At 48.9% G+C, this 20,913-nt stretch overlaps 1 protein-coding gene across 4 annotated transcripts in view; it reads right to left on the bottom strand.

The window, feature by feature from the left end:
• TBC1D22A (TBC1 domain family member 22A) overlaps positions 1 to 20,913 on the bottom strand; it is a 316,566-nt gene that overhangs the window by 283,212 nt on the left and 12,441 nt on the right. For 2 of the 4 annotated variants that reach the window (XM_057557199.1, XM_007189217.3), the window contains exons 2-3: positions 4,575 to 4,616; positions 3,193 to 3,533 (exon numbers count right to left, since the gene is read on the bottom strand). In XM_057557199.1, coding sequence (XP_057413182.1) covers positions 3,193 to 3,533; positions 4,575 to 4,616 — 383 coding nt within the window. The remainder of the gene's footprint in view (positions 1 to 3,192; positions 3,534 to 4,574; positions 4,617 to 20,913) is intronic. The other 2 variants (XM_057557200.1, XM_057557201.1) reach the window with 1 other exon arrangement.

Below are 20,913 nucleotides of genomic sequence, written 5' to 3' on the forward strand. Positions count from 1 at the left end.
GCCACCAGAGTGCAAGCTTGCCCAGCCCTCACCCAGGCACCACTGACCTGAGACAGACTGAGGGGCCGCCCACAAGGACCCACAAGAGGGCCTGAAGTGACAGTGCACAGCACCCAGCACCCAGGACTGGGGACAGGCAAAGGAAAGAGCAGAGGGCCCTCAGGTCACTTGACAAAGAGCCTCCAGGGACCAGCACGGGACCCACAAGCAAGAGGCCCTGGAAGGCTGTAGACCCCCGGGACTAAATCCCATTGAGCAATCGCATCTTCCAAAACTGAAATTTAAAGTAAAGGGCTTCCCTGGTGGTGCAGTATTTAAGAATCCACCTGCCAATGCAGGGGACACGGGTTCAAGCCCTGGTCCGGGAAGATCCCACATGCCGCGGAGCACCTAGAGCCCGTGCGCCACGACAAGGGAAGACACCACGATGAGAAGCCCGCACACAGCAACGAGGATCCAACGCAGCCAAGAATTAATCAATTAAAAAAAAAAAGTACAGTAAAAACTAAACTCCAGGAAATGGGGCAAGGAACAAACGTGGAGTGAACATGCTAACGTTAGCTTCCGGCAGCAGTTGCCAGAAGGGAGGTGACATGCTTTACACCAAACACACGGGAAAGGCTCCCAAGGGGGCCCTCAGGGTACCGAGGAGCAAGATGGCCCGGGCTCCGGGCAGAGTCTAGTCCAGTTAAACTTCCAGAAAAGCCTGCAAACGTGGTGCAGCGCTGAGAGCACCTCCCCCTTCGGGGCTCTGGGAGGACAGGCTGGAGTGGTGAGGGGAGGGCAGAGGGGGCGGAACTCAGCTCCCCTCCCTCCTGGGGAACCTACTCTTCCCTGTGCGCCTCATGAGTCTGCAGGAGGCGCCGAGCAGGGACGGGGCCCGCGGCAGCGCGGAATAAACGTGCTCGCTTTTCTCTATCTGCGATCATAGAGATGCTCCGTGTGACTTTATTCCGACCCTAATGGCCCCACTTGCCCCTGAGCCCAATTCGAAGGTGGGGCTGGTGGGATCTGGAAGGTAAAGCAACAGCAACGGCCCCCAAGGAAACAGTAAGGTCTACAACCAGGCCTCCTGTCACCGTGAGTGGAAAACACGTCAACGTCCCACCTCCGGGGCCCCCGAGAGTGTGATTTAACCACCACCCATTGGTGTCTATACAAGACCCGCTCGCGGCTGGGTCACGGTCAGCTATGGGGACAGCCCTCGCCTGGCCGATGCCCACTGAGCCCTTCCCAGCCAATGACACGCCTTGCCATTAACCCAGTGGTACCCGAAATCAAGCGAAGTGCCTCTGACTTCAGGTACAAAGGCAACAGATGTCTCAGACGTTCATTAAGAAGTGGACAGCCAGAAGGGGAAGTAAAGGCCCGGGGAAGCCAGCCTACGAGCCCACACTCCACCACCACTGAGCTCTGAGGCCGCCACCTCCCCAGGGCCGGAGGGCAGAGCTGACGGCAGCAGGGTGACATCTGCTCCCCGCGGGGGCTCACGACTGGGACGGGCGGTGGCACAGACGCTGGCAGAGACACAGCCACAGCGCGGGAGAAGCCACGCTCTAACTGCACCGTGCCCCGCGGTGGAACGTTCCAGGACATTCAGAATTTCAAAGCGCTGCTCACAGGAGCAGTAAAGTCAAATGGACCTCAAAGGTCTCTCACCTGAGGCAGAGGCCCCGCCCCCGGCCCCGGGCAGCACATCCCTGTGCAGGGACGGGCGTGGCTGCCACGCCCCATGGGCAGCAGGCCCTGAGGGCAGCTCGGGTTACATCACCAGCATCTGGGCAGCATCACCTGGGCAGTAACTGCCCAGGACGCCCAGGAAGAACAAAGAGGACCGGGACGTGGTCCCGCCTCTGTGGCTCGCAGGGTTGCAGCATCAGCTGCAGAGCCCACGAGCAGGAGGAACTCGGTGCCTGGGGACGCCTGCCCGGCCCAGGCACACAGGAGGTGGTCAGAGTGCCTGTCACGAGTCACAGGAATTTTCCATCAACCTGTAAAAAGCCCTAACTGGGTGTCCTTCCATTTTTAAGCTCTAATACTTCAAAGTTCTCCCTATTTTAAAGAAAAATAGTTCACATTCCAATACAAAAACTGATCAAATGAAATAATTCACACCTAAGAAGACTGTAACATTTTAGAAGTTAATTTCTGCAAAGCGTTTTTGAAAACTAGACCTAAGTATGAAAGCTAATTCTGCAGCTACCAACAGGTAACCTTAGGCTATGGTGATGATCTCACTTTCTTATCTGTAAGCAAGGGGCGAGCACACTAACCCCCAGGAGACCCTGGGGAGAGGGATTAGAGGGTGTGCGGCCGCACCGCTGCCCCCTGCCCCCAGACCCCCACAATCACCCCCTCACCTCCTTAACACTGCCGCCTCCCCAGGGAGGGTGCCCTGACTGCCCGATTTAGGACCACAGCCCAGGCCCCACCCTGCTCTGGGGACCGCTCCCCACCTCTGTTCTGACCCCTGGCCCCTGCCACCTTCAAGCCCTCGTGCCTCCTCACACCTCGTGTGTAGGCTGCTGTCTGTCCCCCTCGCCAGAAGGGACACTCCACGGGGCAAGGACTTCCATTCAGCTTGTCCCCTGGGGCAGCCCGAGCCCAAAGGACAATGTCTCACCCATCACAGATGCTCGTTAAACAACTCTGTTGTTTTCTATCTCAGCCCCTCCAACCCAAAGAGAGCAAAAGTGACGAAGGCAGTGCCAGGCACGTGGATACGAGAGGCAGACGTAAGCTTGCCCTGGCAGAGTTTATAATTCAAAGCTGGCAATTCCAAAGAGCAGACACCCACCCCTACAAGCCCTGAGCCCACGCGTCTGTGTCCTGGAGGGAATCGCCAGAAGCCGCCGAGGGAGGTCCAGCCCCGGAACGTGCAGCTGGCCCGGCCCCTGGCCTGGAAACACCCCCGGGAGCAGCCAGGGCGTCCTGACAAGGGCGGGGTCCCCCAAGCAGCCCACGAAAGCTCCCGGCCGGCCACTCCATCTGCAGGGGAGACGCACTCAGCCAGGAGGACCAGAGAAAGTGTGCTGCCCCTGCTGCCCAGGAGGCCCGCTGCCGCTCGGGTCTAGGAGCCCCAGGGTGGGGACCCTTGCTGCGCGGGAGGATGGGGCCCTCCCCACCCCGGTGAGCGGCCTCCAGCCCCGCTTTCTGGAAATGGGCCCCAGCTCTGCAGCCCTCGCCTCCCACCTGCGGGACAGGACGTGCGGCTCTCGCTGACAGACTTCACCAGCCGGAGGTCACCACTCGGGACCGAAGGAGGCTCCACCGAAGGCTTTGGCTTCTGCTCGGGCCCCAGAGCCCCCGGCGGCTTGTGGCAGCCCTGCCGCTGGCTGTGGTTGCGCAGGACGCGGTTGGCCGTCTCCATGACGACCGCGGTGTTCAGGCTCTCGGCCGCCATGACCAGGAGCTCGTCGTCATCCTCACCGGCATCCCAGGCGTCGCTGGTGTTGCTCTCAAACTCCTGGAAGGTGCTGACTCGCTTGGCCTTCACCGGCGTGGTCGGCACCTTGGGTGTGGCCTTGAGCAAGCTGCAAAGCAAAGGCAGCTTTTACTTGCGCCTCGGGGGGCTGAGCGTGGTCACCCACGACCGGTCAGAGAGGAGACCCCAGGTGAAAAGGTACACAAGCGAGCCGAGAGTGAAGTGAAAAAGCAAACACGATGCAGAGACATCCAGAATGAGACAAAGCTCACAGGATGCAGTGACAGGGAAGGAGGAGAGGTTTTCTGGGAGAGTCACGCTGCGTGTTCACCCCACAGACCAACGTATGAGGACACACAGCACCGCCCAGCGATAGTGCACAGCCCTGCCCCGCTGACCCACCAACACCCTCTCACCCCGACACCTCCGCAGACCCCCTAAGGCAGCAGCTGGCGGTGTGGGTCAGGAGAGACTGTTCGCGGGACACAGGCCCTTGGCAGGTGGACCTGGACACGGGACAATTTCAAGGATGCCCACAGCATGACGACACACAACACTGGCCCCACCAAGTGTTGGGAGCTTATCCGACACATGTGGTCCTCCAGGGCCAGCCCTGCCCCACATCCACCCCTGCTGGAGGAGCCCAGACACGGGCAAGCAAGCTGCGGGCGGTGGGCAGAGAGCAGGGGAAGTCAATTAACCCTTATCAGCTACATGGTCTGCAAAAAATTTCTCTTGCGGGTTTTCTACTTTTTTGATGGTGTGTCCTTTGAAGCACAAAAGGTTTTAATTTTGATGACATCCAATTTATCCTTTTGCTGTTGTTGCTTTTGGTGTGTTCTAAGAAGCCTGTCTCCCGATCTAAGCTCACAAAGAATTGCCAGCCCCGCCCTGGCCCACAGGCAGCCCGCGACCCCGCACAGGCTGCCCGCCTTGGGCCGTGGCTTCCACGTCTGCCCTCCTCCGAGGATGGGCTATGCAAGGCCAGCAGCGCCTCACACAAAGCAACTGCTTGATGCGTGTTGGCTGAGTGAAAGGCCGCTTTCCTCCCCCTCGGGAATTCCAAGGAGCTGGGGGGTGGGGTCACCACAGCCCCCCAAAACCTGGCCTGGGATGAGAACAGCCTTGCGAGATGGGAGGCGTCACTTACGTGCCAAATGGGGGGTGCCGGGCGCCATATGCATGCTGGATGCTGTTCAGAAAGAAAGGAAAACAAATCAGCTTCTCCTCGGCCTTCCCAGGGGCCCCCCACTGACTCGGAAGAAGGCCAGCTCCTGGAACCCGCGCCCGAGGGAGCAACTCCGGCCACCGCGGGTCACGAGGGCGCGTCGGGAAGGAATGAGCGGCGCCGTGCAAGCCCACGCCCCGCACACAAGCAGGGCATTCAGCCCCCCCGCGAACGGGCCTCACCGAGGGACCCACGGCCCCACGGGTGTCACCACAGAGCCTCGGGCATCGACTAGGGGAGTGGGTGAGGCCTCCCGCAGCCTCTGGCCTCAGACTAAAAGACTGACCATGAAACGCCCGTCGCGAAGTTCTCCTCTGGTACCATTCTGTCTAAAGATGGAATACAGAATTACAAAGAGAAGAGAAATACAATTTTGTGAAAAGACTTCATGGTTTCACTATAAAGTCTGTGTTCATCAGAGTAATTCTGGAAAAGAGACGGAAACAGAGTAACCCGCCGGCACGCTGGTCAGCGGAGCGACCTCACCCATGCCCCTTCCTCCTCTCGACGCCCAGCCAGGGGCGGCCGCGGGACCCGGGGCCAGCGGTCAGAAAGAGACAAAGGAGACACGCTTAGCTGGCGCACCCCTGGCCCTTAGCTTTCCCCTCCTTCTGGCCCGGAACACACACACGAGGCCGAGAGGTGCCTCAGCCATCCTGCCCCCGAGAGAAATAAACACGAGTTAAAACTAAAGCCTCCCTGGAAGAAGGGCAGTGGGGTGGGGGGTGGCGGCGGAGATGGGGAGAGCGCGGGTCTCCAGCAGGTTTGAGAGCTGCCAGCCCGACCGTGGACCTCGGACTTCATGGCATGAAATGAACAAGCCCCTGTTTGTTGGCGCCACGGGCACTCACAGTCCTAAGTGACGCGGTCCACGTGGAACAGACAGCCACCGTGACACTGACGCAGAGCCTCGCAGGGCGCGCGTGTGTAAAGACAAACACAGACACTCAGGTGTTCAGAATATAGATGAAGTCTTCTTAGCTTTTTAAAACAGAATGAAATCCTACCTTGTTTACTTAGTAATGTATCACAACTATTTCCCCATATTACTGTTCTTCAATTTACTTAAATCCACTTATTTACTTTATATATATTATGTGATACACATGAAAAATATACGCGGCTTATGCACATTTAAAAACATAATACTGAGGGCACGTGGGATTTCCCCATACCTTTCTCTGCAACTCCCATAAATCTATAATTATTTTCAAGTTTTGTAAGTTTTTTACAAATCTTAATAATATGAGTACCACCTCCCTGGACAATCTCCCCTCTAATTTCACACTGTCCCACCATATGGTTACACGGTAATTTGTTTAACCAGTGTTGACCGTGAGATATTTAACTTGTTTAAAATTGTGTGTGATTATAAAAGCAGCAATAAACTTCTCTGGGGACAATACTTTCACACAAATATAACTTCTAGAGGATGAAGTCCCAGAGAAGGCAGGCCTGGGACACAAAGGACGCCCGTATGGACCGTAGGTATAAACGGCTGGCCCCTGAAAAATGCGGTGTGTGGGCACCGACCCGCCGCACAGTTGAAAATCTGAGCGTGGCTTCCAGTCGGCCCTCCGTGTCCACGGCTCCTCCTACCTGCAGTTCTGCGCGCACGGCTTCAGCCCACCCAGATGGAGCAGGGCCGCAGTATTTACTCCTGAAAAACACCCGCTTGTAAGTGGACCCACGCGGTTCAAACCCATGTTATTCAAGGGCCCACAGTAGGGAGCATGAATCATTGCTATTTGATGGGAGAAAAGGGGTCTCAATGCTGCTTGTGCACCTTCTCGATTATCGGGGAGGCTGAGCGATCTTGCAACATATTTTGCTCATCTGTGCTGCTTCTTTTTGTAAACTGCCTGTTCGGACCCTTTGTCCATTTTTCTAAGGGGCTGTTCACCCTTTTCTCACTGATTTGTAAAAACCTCTCTGTAAACAGAGGATTCCTTTGTCACTGAGGCAGTGAGGTGGGCAGAATAAGGGCCCCCAAAAACGTCACCTACCAATCCCAGCACCTGTGAACGTGCCACCTCACACTGTCACAGGGAAGAACCTTTTTATATTCTATCACAAGTTCATCACTAAAGGGATGTTGCCTGTAAGCTTAAATTATACATAGTGGCCCGTCTCTGGGAACCCTGCCTCCCAGGTCATGAGTGTTAAGCTAAAATACCTTTGTTTAGCTCACAGGAAACCTCCTGCCCAGGCCCACCTGTGAATGACTGCAGGCAGGAAGAAATGAACACATCCCCTCTGGGGGCTGATGGGAACCAGGAAGCGTTTGGCTTTACTCTCCCTCCCCTCTTCGTATAAAAGGAGCCTGAATTCTAACTCAGGCAAGATGGGTCTTTGGGGCATGAGCCCACCATCTTCTTGGTCTGATGGCTTTCTGAATAAAGTCGTTACTCCCTGTCCCAACAACTCGCCTCTCGATTACTGGCCTGTCACACGGTGAGGAGTACGAGCTGGAACTCGGTAACAAATTTTGGGAAGCCATCTAGGAGCCTTGCTGCTCTCGTGGCCAGCCGCCCCAGTCGGGGAACTTCCGGGTAAGGCCCTAGAAGCTGCCAGGACCACTTATTCTGAGGATCTGCCCTCCAAAGCTCCCTGAAACGACACCGGCTACCCCAGCGCTTGGCAGCTGGATCAAGGAATCGACATTTTGGGGGCCGACGGGCTCCATACAGTAGGGTTAAGTCGCTCCGGTGTGCACAGCCGGAAACTTCATTTCCTCTCCGTCTGGGGCTTCTTCACTGGAATAAGCCAATTTGTTTTGTATTTGAGTGGAGTACCCTGTCGGAGAGTGGAAAGAGTTGTTGGATTCCTACCCGATTTGTGAACCGGTTCGCTGGTTCTTTGGACGCTAGCATTTGTGTATGCCCTTTGTGTTTTGTCTTGAAAAGGGGGGAATGTTTCAACTATCCCTGGAGAAAGTCCTCTGAGGTGCATTTTGGATAAGGGATCTGATTACAGCTCCGAAGCATGGGTGAGCGGAAGACGATATCGTAACAACGTGTGGCCACAGTGCCTGTTAGGATCTCCACAGAGGGTTTAGAAAGGGTTATCTTGGGACCCTGTGCACCCTGTACTGCTACTCTTGCTGTGTTAACATGCCGTTTATGGTCTCCTGATGGTCTCCTGTGTCCTTGGTATATGTAGAACCCCAAGACCAAACTTGAGGGTTTATTTAGGATTTTGTTTGTTCTTTTGGTTTTTTTGTTTCATTTTGTTTGGTACTGTTTCTCCACTAACAGCCAAATCAGTTTTGTGATGCTTAAAACTTTTACTGATATTAAATGGAGGAAAGGAAAAGGAAAAAAAACCTGTCCTTGTCCAAGAGTGGGACATTTGAGGAAAAAGAGAAAGGTTCCACTTGGTTCCTAAAATCACCAAAAGCTACAAACAAATAGAAGTGTCTTTTCCATAAATACTAGTAAAAAGAGTTTAGCTATAGTATACAGGTGACCTTGATTTGTCCCATTTGCCAGAAACCCAATTTGAATCCAACCTCTTTTATAACTGATGGGTTTTACATTGTTGTACCTGATTCACGGCTAGAATTTTGGAATGGGAACTATGAGGTCCCTGTGTTTGTTTGTGTTTGCACATGATTTATAGATGTGTGGCATTGCCAAAATTAATCTGTAAGAGAGCTCTACTTAATTGGCTTAAAGGAAATTAAGTGCTTATAAATACTCAAATATAAAAGAAACTGGCCAGAATGAGTTTCAGGTTCACGCGATCTAGGAAATACTCAGTATTAACATCTGGTGTTAAGGTTAGCTTAAGCTTGTTGGTTTGATACAGATATGACTTTAGAGTCATCACCACTAAGTAGAATACTTTCACTGTACCTGGGTTTACTAGAAATCAAATAAGACCTTATCCCTATTACAAAGTTTGTCAGCAAGAAAAATAACAGTGTGATGAAGCTTTTAAGTAAGTAAAATAGAGGTAAATGAAGTAGAGAGTTTTGGGTAAACTGCAGGAATAATGTTCTGGGAATGTCTGTCTGGAATAGTCTCTCCAGATTTCCATAACTCAAAACTAAACAAGTTCTAAGATAAGATTGAACTTAATTAAAATCTCAGAGGTAAAGTGGTACAAGACCTGAATTTGGTTCTCTAAGAGGACAAAGTTTTCTTAAAATATTGAACTGCTTTTGGTAAAAGAATGTGAGTTTAAGTGATCTGTATTTGCCATTGAGATCTTTTATTATCACTGGTTAAAAATGTTTTGATATTTTTGACAAACTTCCCAAAGATCAAGTTCTAAGTGGGGTTCATTTGACCTCTGGCTAACTTTTGGATTTTCCGGAGGGTCCCTGGAACACCTCAAATTACTTGTTTTCCCTCCATCTCAGAGAGAGGAATATTAAACTCATTGGGCTTATGTGGTGTGTTGAACTGCAGGAGAGGCACTGTCAAATGAGTGATGATAAAACTTCTTAGATCGTATCACATGGGTAAATGTTATATTCTAGAAATTATATGGAACTCCTAAAATTCTGGTATATCCTGGTAAAGACATCAGTCATAATTATAGAAATTATCTTAAATTGTTTGCCACAGCAGTAATCAAGTTTTTGTTCAACTGCACTGTAATCCCAGCTGGTTGATGCCAAAGCAAAAAGGCAACCTCTTAATGGTTAGATGATCAACTGCTATCTATGGTTTTAAGTGGCTTTTGAACGACTCTATAGCTATTTTGTGGGAAAAAGCAGGGAAGAAAGATGAAATCCTTTATGTGCAAGCACTGGTACTGTTATCAGGGAAAATAAGGAAGGGAATGAGAATGGGCACACATTGCTTCAAACCTTCACTCCTCTGGCTGAGCTGGCGTCCCAGCCACTCTGGCGGTTCTGCCAATATATCCACCCCGTCCACTACCTCCCGTTCCCGACACTGGGGCTCAGGACCTCCCCTCCTTCTAGGGATCAATTAGAAAAGCCTGTGTTAGCTTCTGGGGCACAGGGACTAGGTCTGGTATCGCCATCTAAGACCCAACAGGGCACCCAATTCGGGCCAGGAGCCACTTCGGGACATCATGGCTATTTCCCTTATGCCATTATCTCACAGGGGGACTAAATGCAAATGACCAGCTGGCTGGGTTTCTCAGACTTCTTTAACTGGGAAGATGGCAATCCTCGTTACAGGGAGGAGCCTCTGCACCTGAAGCCCACCTGGCAGCACCCACAGCTGAGCCAAATGGGGACCCCAGTGAGGGAGGAAGGCCCCATTTTGGCAGGGCTTTGAAAAGGGAAACCAACGTTAAAGAGTTTGAACAACATTCAAGAAATTCAGCAAAACAAATGAAGACCTCTCTGAATTTTTGGAGAGGATTTATCAGGCCTACAGACGTCACACTAATGCAGATCCCGAGGTCCCTGAAAATATCAGAATGGTAAATCTGACCTTTTGGAGCAAAGCGCTTCAGATATCAGCAGAAAGTTGCAGAAATGAGATGGTGAATTTGGAATGAACCCTTCTCGATTGGTAGATGTTGCTTTTAAAGTGTTCAACAGGGAACAATGACAGAAGAAAGAAGACGCAAGACGACACGCCACTTTTCTGGCAGTGGCGCTGGATTCCCGGAAGGAGGGGTGAGCCCTCACTGGGGAAAGAACAGCGAGCTGTGAGGAGGAGGAACGCTGGCAAACAGACTGCCCTCGGCGAAAACAGAACAGTCAGAGCAAGAGCCTCTCACACGGCAGAAAGACAGGAACGCTCGGAAGAGGCCCACCAGGGGCTCCCTTGGACTTGAGGCGCCTAATTCCCCACAGGAGCCCCAGGTAAAACCGACAGTGGGAAATGAGCTGACTGTCTTTCTGACAGACCTCACCCTGAAGTTTTTCACCAAAGCGCCTTGACATCAGAGTCCAGAACACACGCTTTTTTTTTTTTGCCGCAGCGCGTAGCTCGTGGGATCTTAGTTCTCCAACAAGGGATCGAATCCGGGCCCACGGCAGTGCAAGCGCAGTCCTAACCACGGGACCGCCAGGGAAGTCCCCCAGAACACGCTTTAAGCCTACAGATGGAGCTCATGAAAATCCCAGAAAAGGAGACAGAGCTCTTTCCCCCAAGGTCTTTAAAAATAACCCAGAGCCTGCTGTCAGACCTCCCCAGATGGAGACTCAACACAGAGGAACCTGCCCCACCGAGGACTGAAAATCAGACTTTCCTCAAATGCCTTGAACTGCAAGAAATTTCAGACACCTGCTAGTGTTTGTGTGGACGCTCTTTCAGGATGGGTGGAAACATATGCCACCTGGACAGAAAATCTCTGACGTGGTTAAAGCCCTCCGTAGGGAAATTATCCCGATTTGGATGACGGCAGTAAAACAACATTCATCCTGGAGACCACAATCAACAGGAAAAACCAAGAAAATGAATCATACATTAAAAAGGAACGTCGCTAAAACATGTCAAGAGACACTGAACTTGGGATAAGGCCTTGCCAGTTGCGCTGCTACGGATCAGTGGCTGCCAGAAGCGGGCTTAAATTAAGCCCCTTTAGAATACTGCATGGCAGGCCATTGCAGGTGTGTGCCCAGGCAGGAGAATCTATAAATGCTAAAGACCTAGCGGTGGCCAATCCCATTAAAACTTCGGGCGCTATTTATTCATGAGTTTACCTCCAACAGGCCTGGCCATCCAACCGAAGTAGACGGGAATTCCATCTCCATTGCCCATTGGAGAAGAGGCAACCAATTTGTTTAATTGTGTCCAAATAAATAGCACCGGAATTTAGTATATGTATTGGGAACTGGAACCAAAACCCCAAGTTCAGTTACGAATTAGACAACAAAGTGCTAAGAGGTTTCGTCGGGCTCAAACAGTTGTAGATAAAAAGGACTAACTGAAGATTCTAAGGAGTATTCATCACCTCCGTTCAGCAGAATGGTCTTCATTCCTTTTCCCACAGGACCGCTGAATGGATGCTGACGGGGGAATAGTAATAGGGAAGAACCTTTGTATCCTATCACAAGTTCATCACTAAAGGGATGTTGCCTGTAAGCTTAAATTATACATAGTGGCCCATCTCTGGGAACCCTGCCTCCCAGGTCATGAGCGTTAAGCTAAAATACCTTTGTTCAGCTCACAGGAAACCTCCTGCCCAGGCCCACCTGTGAATGACCGCAGGCAGGAAGAAATGAACACATCCCCTCTGCGGGCTGATGGGAACCAGGAAGCGTTTGACTTTACCCCCTCCCCTTTTCGTATAAAAGGAGCCTGAATACTAACTCAGGCAAGCTGGCTCTTTCGGGCACGAGCCCACCATCCTCTTGGTCTGCTGGCTTTCTGAATAAAGTCGCTACTCCCTGTCCCAACAACTTTTCTCTCGATAACTGGCCTGTTGTGCGGCGAGCAGTACCAGCTTAGACTCGGTAACAACACAGCAGAGGGGGCTTTTTAGATGTGACTAAGGGCATACACCTTGGGAGAGCATCCTGCGTTATTCAGGTGGGTTCAATCTAATCACAAGTCCTTAAGTGGAAAACCTCCCCCGCTGTGGTCGGGGGGCGGATCGTGACCATGGAGGAAGGCTCAGAGCGAGGCTGCACGGCTGGCTTTGAAGATGCAGAAAGGGGGCCATAGTCAAGGCAGCCTTGAGAAGCTGGAGAGGTAAGGAGATGGTTTCTCCCCTAGAGGCTCCAGAAAGCCCTGCCAACACCTTGGTTTTAGCCCAGTGAGACCTGTGTGCAGACTTCTGACCTCCAGAACTGTAAGATAATAAATGTGTGTTGTTACTAGCCAGGAGGTTTGTGGTAATTTGTTTCGGCAGCAATGGAAAACGAATACAGGTAGCAAATCTGTTTTCCTGGTATGTGGGAGGCTTAAAGGTTTATGTTAAGTCATCACACTTTTATCCTTTACGGAGGGTTCTGCTTTGAGGACTATACTTGGAAAAGCCCACCCCTACTGCCCTAGTCCATTCAGAGTGCTATAATAAAAAATACCATGCACTGAGCAGCTTATAAACAAAGTCTCATGGTCATGCAGGCTGGGAAGTCCAAGATCAAGGCATCTGCACTTTTAGTGTCTGGGGAGAACTCCCTTCCTGGTGTGCAGACAGACATCTTCTCCCTATATCCTTACATGGCAGAATGGGTGAGAGAGCCCTCTGGGGTCTCTCTTATAAGGACACTAATCTCATTCATGAGGGCTCCACCCTCATGACATAATCACCTCCCAAAGGCCCCACTTCCTAACACCATCACATTGGGGGTTAGGATCTCAACATATGAATTGGGGGGGGGGCACACAAACTTAACACCTAAGTCCATAACACCTAAGACTGCATAAATATGAGCTTGTTTCATATTTCTGTGGTTTCATTTTTTACCCACGTTTTCAATCGCCTAAAATTTATTTTATTTTGCTATATACTACCTAGTAGGAAACTTCTTTAAAAAGTAACCTATTATTCCAATTTATTAAACAACCTACCCTTTCCCCCACTGGTTTGAGGATATCATCTTTAATAATACATTAAATTATTATATATAGGTCATTTTTTCAGTTTCCTATGCCGTTTCTATTCAGTTTTCCATTCCTGTGCCTGCAGCACAATATTTAAATCAGGTAAAATGTTCTTTTTTACATCCTAAAACTTCTCAGCAAAATTTAACAAACATTTGACAATGCCACTTTGTGATGGGCGTTATGATGGGTGCTGGGCAGGCACAGAGGAGCACACTATAGTCCAAACTCTTAAGGACCTTGCAGTCTACTTATAATAGCAAAAACCGAACGGGCATTATAACACTCCATGAGAATTCCTACAATAACATGCCACAAGGGTACCTAAACCCAGTCTTACGGAACAAGGAAGGTTCCTTGAGGAAAAATCCCTTAAACTGAGACCTATGAAATGAATAGGAAGAGTGAGGTAGACAGAACATTCCAAGCAAAGAGAACAACACAGTAAGACCCTGAAGGCACGGGAGAGGGTGAAATGGTTGGGAAATGAAAGCCACAGCTGGTGGCCTGTCACCAGAGTGAGGAGAAGGCAAGTGCCAGGTCAGACCTCCCCTCGAGGTCCTGGGACACCAGAGTACAGAGGGGCCTGAAGACCCCAGTCCAGCCCTCACTCCACAGAGGAGGGGAGGGGCTCTGAAGAGGCCTGTCTTTGTTGTGATCCGAAAGCAAGGCAGTGACCCTCCACTTGCCCCGTGAGGACACCTCTGAGGTGGGCAAGGCCCACGGGGCGGTCACGTCGGGCCCGGAGGGGCCCTGGAGGAGGAGCTTCTCCCAAAGGCAAGAAACACACAGGAAGGGGGAGGGACAACACCATGCCCACCCCACTGTGTGCCAACCGCTCAGCTTCAGCCTTTCCCAAAAGCCTCCGAATCTGCTCCAGATTCCTGTTTGCTCTTCAGCATGAGATATGGCAGACAATAAAACATAGAGCATAACAGCCGTGGTGAACAGATTTAGCTTCGTTCCAAACTCAGTGTGTTCGTTCCTCTTATCCTCACGACCCAGCAGGCAGATATGGCTATGAGAAACTGAGGGACAGAAAGCTTAAGTGGCCTGCCTGAGGTCACACCCAGCTAGCAGGTTGCAAGGCCAACTTAAAAGCACCTAGAACATAAATACCCACACAAACACCACAGTGTCACTTTGGCTCCATCCAAAACCCTATCATTTGGGGGCTTCCCTGGCGGTCCCTGGTTAGGGCTTGGTGCTTTTGCTGTGGGGGCCAGGTTCGATCCCTGGTCTGGGAACTAAGCCCCTGCAAGCCTCGCTGCACGGCTGGAAAAACAAAACAAAAACCCTATCGTTTTGTCATACAATAGATTTGAAACCCTCCCCAATTCTACTGTCCTATGAGGTAACTACCAACCTGAATCTGACATTTAAAATTCTCACACAAGTGTTTATACCTTTACTGCAGACTTGTGCATCTCTAGGCAACCTATGATATTATTCTGCATGTTTGTAAAGATTAAGTTAATATTATTTTATAATATACACATCTTTATATACCTTTTTGCAGCTTTATTTTCTCTCAAGATGGTTTTTTTGTGTGTCAGTGTTAACACATGTAGCTCCAGTTTTGTTGTCCTGTGAGGTTTCATTTTGTGTGTGAAGGGGGGTGGTGTTTTAGCAGTAAACCAACTTTTCAAAAGAATTTTTACAGAGAAACACAGCACAGGCAGAAGCAGAGCTGTTCTGGTAAAGGGGAGAAAAGCAGGAGCCCACCCACTTCCCAACTCATTCTGAGGCCAGAATTACCCTGATACCAAAAGCAGAGAAGAACATCACAGAAGAAAACTACAGGGAATTCCCTGGTGGTCCAGTAGTTAAGATTCAGTGCTTTCACTGCCGTGGCCCTGGGTTCAATCCCTGGTCAGGGAACTAGGATCCTGCAAGCGGCACAGCCAAAAAAAAAAAAAAAAAACTACAGACCAGTATCTCCTATAAGTATACACACAAAACTCCTCAACAAAATACTAGCAAACCAAATCCAACAACATTAAAAAAGGATTATACATCACGACCAAGTAGGATTTATCCAAGGAATGCAAGGCTGGCTTAAAACCTGAAAATGCCAACAGGAAAAAGGACAAAACCACACAATGATTTCAATAGTCACAGAAAAAGCACCTGACAAAACTCAACACCCCTTCATGATAAAGATGCTCAACAAACTAGTAATAGAAGGAAATGTCCTCATCCTGATAAAAGACATCTACAAAAAACCCATATCTAACATCATACCTAAGGTGAATGACAGAATGTTTTCCCCCTAAGATCAGGAACAAGACAAGGATGTCCATTCTCACCACTTTTGTTCAATATTGTACTGGAGGTCTTAGGGCAATTAGGCAAGAATGAGAATAAAAGCCATCCAGATTAGAAACAAAGAAGTAAAATTAACAAGATGATATAATCTTATATACAGAAAATACTAAAGAATTCACTAAAAAAGTAGTGAAACTAAAAAATTCAGCAAGGCCTCAACATACAAGACGAACATACAAATATTAATTGTATTTCTATCCATTCTCAATGAACAATCCAAAAACGAAATTAAAAAAAACAACTCCACTTATAATAACATCAAACAGAATGATATGTTTAGGAATAGATTAACCAAAGATGTATAAAACTTATACTCTGAAAACTAAAAACTACTATTGAGAAAGAATTTAAAGAAAACCTAAGTCAATGGAAAAATACCCATGTTTGTATAAGAAGACGTAATATTGTTAAGACTACAGCACTCTCTAAATTCACTACAGACTCAATGCAATCCCTATCAAAATACCAGGCAGCTTCTGCGTAGAAATCGATAAGATGACCCTGAAATTCACATGGAAGCTCAAGAGACCCAGAATGACCAGGTTAAAACACTCTTGAAAAAGAACAAAGTTGGAGGACTCACTCCTCCAGATTTCAAAACTTACTAAAAGATTCGGTAATCAAGTCAGTATGGTACTGGCATAAGGATAAACATAGAGATCAACGGAATAGAACTGAGAGTCCAGACTCCTCACATTTACAGTCAATTGATTTTTTTTTTTAATGGTGCCAAGACCCTTCACTGGAGAAAGAACTGTCTTTCAACAAATGGTGCTGGGTACAACTAGATAACCACATGCAAAGAAAAAAGCTGCACCCTAGATGGATAGGTAAACAAAATGTGGTATACCCATAAAATGGAATATTACTCAGCTATAAAATGAAATGCTGATACATGCTACAACATGAAGAACCTTGAAAACATTATGCTGAGTACAGGAAGCCAGTCACCAAAAAATCCCCACATTATTATATGACTCCATTTATATGAAATGTCTATAATGGACAAATCATACTATAGAGACAGAAAGAAGATTAGTGGTTTCCTGGGGTGGGGGGGTGGGAAGCCAGGGTGACCGCTAATGAGTACAGGGTTTCTTTTTGAGATGATAAACATGTTCTAAAATTGACTGTGGTGAGAGTTATACAACTTTTTGAATACAATATAATATCACTGAATTTTACACTTTAAATGAGTGAATGGTGGCGTATGTGAATTAAAATAGGTGAACTATGATATGTGAATCTCAGTAAAGAGGAAACGGTTTTAAAAGGCAATACAGCTTCCACTTGGTTCTCCTGGCCACCATGCTGTGAGGAAGCCCACACCAGCCACACGGAGGGCGCGTACGTGTAGGCACCACAACTAACAGCGCTGGCGGGGGTCCCAGGTGACAGCCTGCGCCCAACTGCTAGACACGTGAGGGACTCAGGCCACAGCCTTCAAGACTTCCCAGTGACACCCAGGAGCTTTCTTTTCTTTTTTCTTTTCTTTTGGCCAAAAAAAAAAAGTATCAGCCTGCCTAGGTCAAGCACCACCCATCTGTCGTGGTTCCTTTCCTGAAATTTCCATGGATGCCTCCCTGACCTTGGTAGAAAGTTTCCAGTTTTAAGAATCCAAAGGCCTGGGTTCAAGTCCCAACGCTTAAAGCTGATAAGAGCGTTAACCAAGTAATTGTTCCGAGCTTTACCTTCCTCATCCCGGAAATGGAAATGAGAATGTGTATGAAATGAGATAACCATATAACAGCAGTGTGAATACTGCAGTGACCTACAGACAGTATTTACCAATACTATCAATCTATCTTTCCTTGAACACTTGCAATCTTCCATTATGCGCAAATGTATTCAATATGGCTCAAAACCAGCAGGCAGTCTGGTCTACAGCCCACTATTTGCATGTCATTTTCACAAAAGTCTGCAACATTATCACATACTGCAGGCCTTTCCCTCCCAGGACAGCAGGAAACTCATTAATTCTTCATGGGCAAACCACTTGTGTTTACTGAGCAGAAAATGTTCCAACAAAGTTCAAGCTCAGACTAAAAGGAACCTCATTTTATCTTATTAAAATTACATTTTTATTCGGTTTTAAATAGGGAAAGAGAAAAACAGGCTTCAACTAAAGCCCTTTTTAAAGAATAAATGGCAACTAATACACATACCTCCTTTCAAATAATGAAATCTTTCCTTAAAAAATATATTAACCAATAAACTTTTTTATAAATTGTACTGCTTTAAAACACTACAGTAATTCACTGAACCCTAATGATTCCTTCCAAAAAGCAGATCCACGTGACATAGTTCCACTGCCAGCTACACACCCTGGAAAAACAGTTACACAAGTACACAGGGAGACAGGTTCAGCGATGTTCATAATACCACAAAGAGAAAAAATGTTAAGAAAAATCTAGATGTCCATTATCAACTGAATAATGAATAAACAAACTAGAACGTACGCATATAATGGCATACCAACCACAGCAAACATGAAGGAACTTCAGCCACCAGATTCAAGATGGGGAAAGTTCATTAACATAATAGTGAAACGCTGAGTACACACAGTATGACACCACTTACAGGAAGTTTTTTAAATGCAAAAATGAGACAATATATCATTTTTGGGTACGTACATGAGTGGTCAAAAATCCTACTGCGTGCAGGGTAACCACAAAATTCAGAACCGTGATGGTCAGGGGAAGTGAGACTAAACAGCTGGGCCCAGGAAAGGAACACGACAGCATCAACTGTGGATGTGGTCTACGTGCCCTGTATTCACCTTGTGCCTTCCTGAAAGTCTGAAATGTGTTCTAGGGTTTTAAACAGATGGCTCTGGCTCTGAGAGGGGAGGTGTTTGCAGGCACAGCCATTCAGAGGGTCAGGGAATGCAGTGCCTGGAGCGCTCCTCCAAGACACATTTCTCTAAGCCTCCCCCGACCCCATGCTTCCTACACTGTGCACAGAAATCTTTCAAAAAGAAGGCTCACCGCCATTAGCCACCACAGAAACGCAAATCAAAATCACAATTAGAGGGACTTCCCTGGCAGTCCAGCTGGTCAAGACTCTGCACTTCCACTGCAGGGGGCAGGGGTTTGATCCCTGGTCAAGAACTAAGATCCTACATGCCGCAAGCTGCGACCAAAAAATTTAAAAAAAAAAAAAATCACAATTAGGTACCACTTCACAGCCAGGAGGGGGGCAAAAATTTAAAGATAATATGTGTTGGCGAGGATGCAGAGAAACTGAAACCCTCACACGCTGTGGATGGGAGTGAAAGTGGGTGCAGCCGCTCTGGAAAACAGCCTGGCAGGTCTTCAAAAGGTCCAACGTTGACCACATGACCCTGCAATTCCACTCCTAGGTACACACCCAAGAGAAATGGAAACATGTCTACCCAAAAAACTTGTACTGTATTATTCATAACAGCCAAAATGTGTAAACAGTCCAAATGTCCATCAACTGATGAATGGATAAATCAAATGTGCCTATCCATACAATGGAATACTCATTATTAGGTCATAAAAAGAGATGCTCCAACATGGATGACCCTTGAAAACGTCACAGTCAAAGAAGCTAGTCACAAAGGACCACACATATAATTCAATTTACATGAACCATCCAGAATAGGCAAATCTATAGAAACGAAAGGTATGTTAGCAGTTGCCAGGGGCTGGGAAGAGGGAATGGGGAATCATTGCTTATGAGTTCTGGGCCTCTCTCTGTGGTGACGGTGGTACAGCTGGGTGAATATACTAAAAACACTGAATTGTACACTTTAAGTGGGTGAAATGTATGTTACGTAAATGATATCTCTACAAAGGTGTTAAAAGGAAGGAAGGAAGGAAGGAAGGAGGGAGGGAGGGAGGGAGGGCGAGCTAGGGAGAAGCGAGGATGGGGAAGGACCAGACCAGTCCCTCCTGGCCCAGGTGCCGGGGAGCAGGTGCGCATGGGGGGAAGGCTCAGGGAGCAAAAGCACACCTTCAGCACCCATCGCCCAGATGACCAACATCACTCGATAAACCTTTAAACAGGTCCAAGTCCACCCCTCCCGCCCCAAATAACAGTCTGCACTGCTACCGTCACAGAACATTTCAGTATACTTCATGTGGAAAGGACGGACATTTTTATCATCCTCCAAACTAAGAAAATGAAACTTAAGAAAGACTAATTTGTTACCAGTAGGCAACGGCAGGGACCATGAGCGGTGTCCTCTGGGCCCAATTTGTACATATCCTGATGACCACATGCCTGAGCAGCCGGGAAGGACTCAGATGGAAGAAGAATGACAGAACTAACAAGGCGTCACAGCTTCCAACACTGCGATGAAACAGAGGCTCCCAGCTCGGTGAGAGGGTTGGGTCCAGACAAAGGACAGCACAGGACGGGTCAGGAAGGAACAGGCAGAGAGATGCCCACAATGTGCCCCGAAGCGGCCCCCAACTAGAAGTGCCTCCCACGAGAGCCCCGAGTTCCCATAAAGGTCACCTCTTCTGCAGAAGGCACAGAAAACGCCCCCACTGGTAAGGGAAAGAAAGATGACAAAGAACGGGCAAAGCTAAGGTTTAAAGAGAGAACCGGGAAGAACGCTCCTAGGAGGACAGGGTCCCAACATGAAGATAGACTGGAGACACTGGGCAGATACAGGAACGCCCGAAAGAAAGAGATGGGCCCCGGGGACCAACGCCATCTCTTCCAGGTTCTATCCAGGCTGCCTTTACAACACCAGTCAGGAAAGCTTTTTTTTTCAGTCGTGCCACACGGCATGCGGGATCTTAGTTCCCCGACCAGGGATCAAACCCATGCCTCCTGCAGTGGACGCGTGGAGTCTTAACCACTGGACCGCCAGGGAAGTCCCCAGGAATTTTTTTTTTTTTTTTAATATTTGGTTGTGTTGTGTCTTCGTTGCTATGTGCGGGCTTTCTCTAGTTGCAGCGAGCGGGGACTACTCTTCCTTGCGGTGCGCAGGCTCCTCATTGCGTGGTTTCTCTTGTTTCAGAGCACGGGTTCTAGGCGCGTGGGCTTCAACAGTTGTGGCACACAGGCTCAGGAGTTGTGGCGCATGGGCTTAGTTGCTCCGTGGCATGTGGGATCTTCCCGGACCAGGGCTCGAACCCGTGTCGCCTGCATTGGCAGGTGGATTCTTAACCACTGTGCCACCAGGGAAGCCCCCCAGGAAAGCTTTTTAAAAACTCAGAGTCAAAGACTGTCTGTCTGAGGGCCTACTTGTGGACAGCCAAGCTCTGGGGCGTGGCCTTCACCGAGAGCACCACGAATCAGTGACATCTCAGCCAGTCACAGAGGACCCCGAGGCTGCCCCACTAGAGTCACTCGGCACACCCTGGCTGAGCACCTGCTCCAGGGCCGGCCTGACGCTGGCGCTGCGAAGATGCCAGGGATGTTGCTCCCGCCGTGGTGGAGAGTCATTAGGATACAGGTAGGCACTGAAG

This window comes from Balaenoptera acutorostrata, chromosome 11 (assembly GCF_949987535.1).
Source record: "Balaenoptera acutorostrata chromosome 11, mBalAcu1.1, whole genome shotgun sequence".
In the NCBI taxonomy this organism is placed as follows: Eukaryota; Metazoa; Chordata; class Mammalia; order Artiodactyla; family Balaenopteridae; genus Balaenoptera; species Balaenoptera acutorostrata.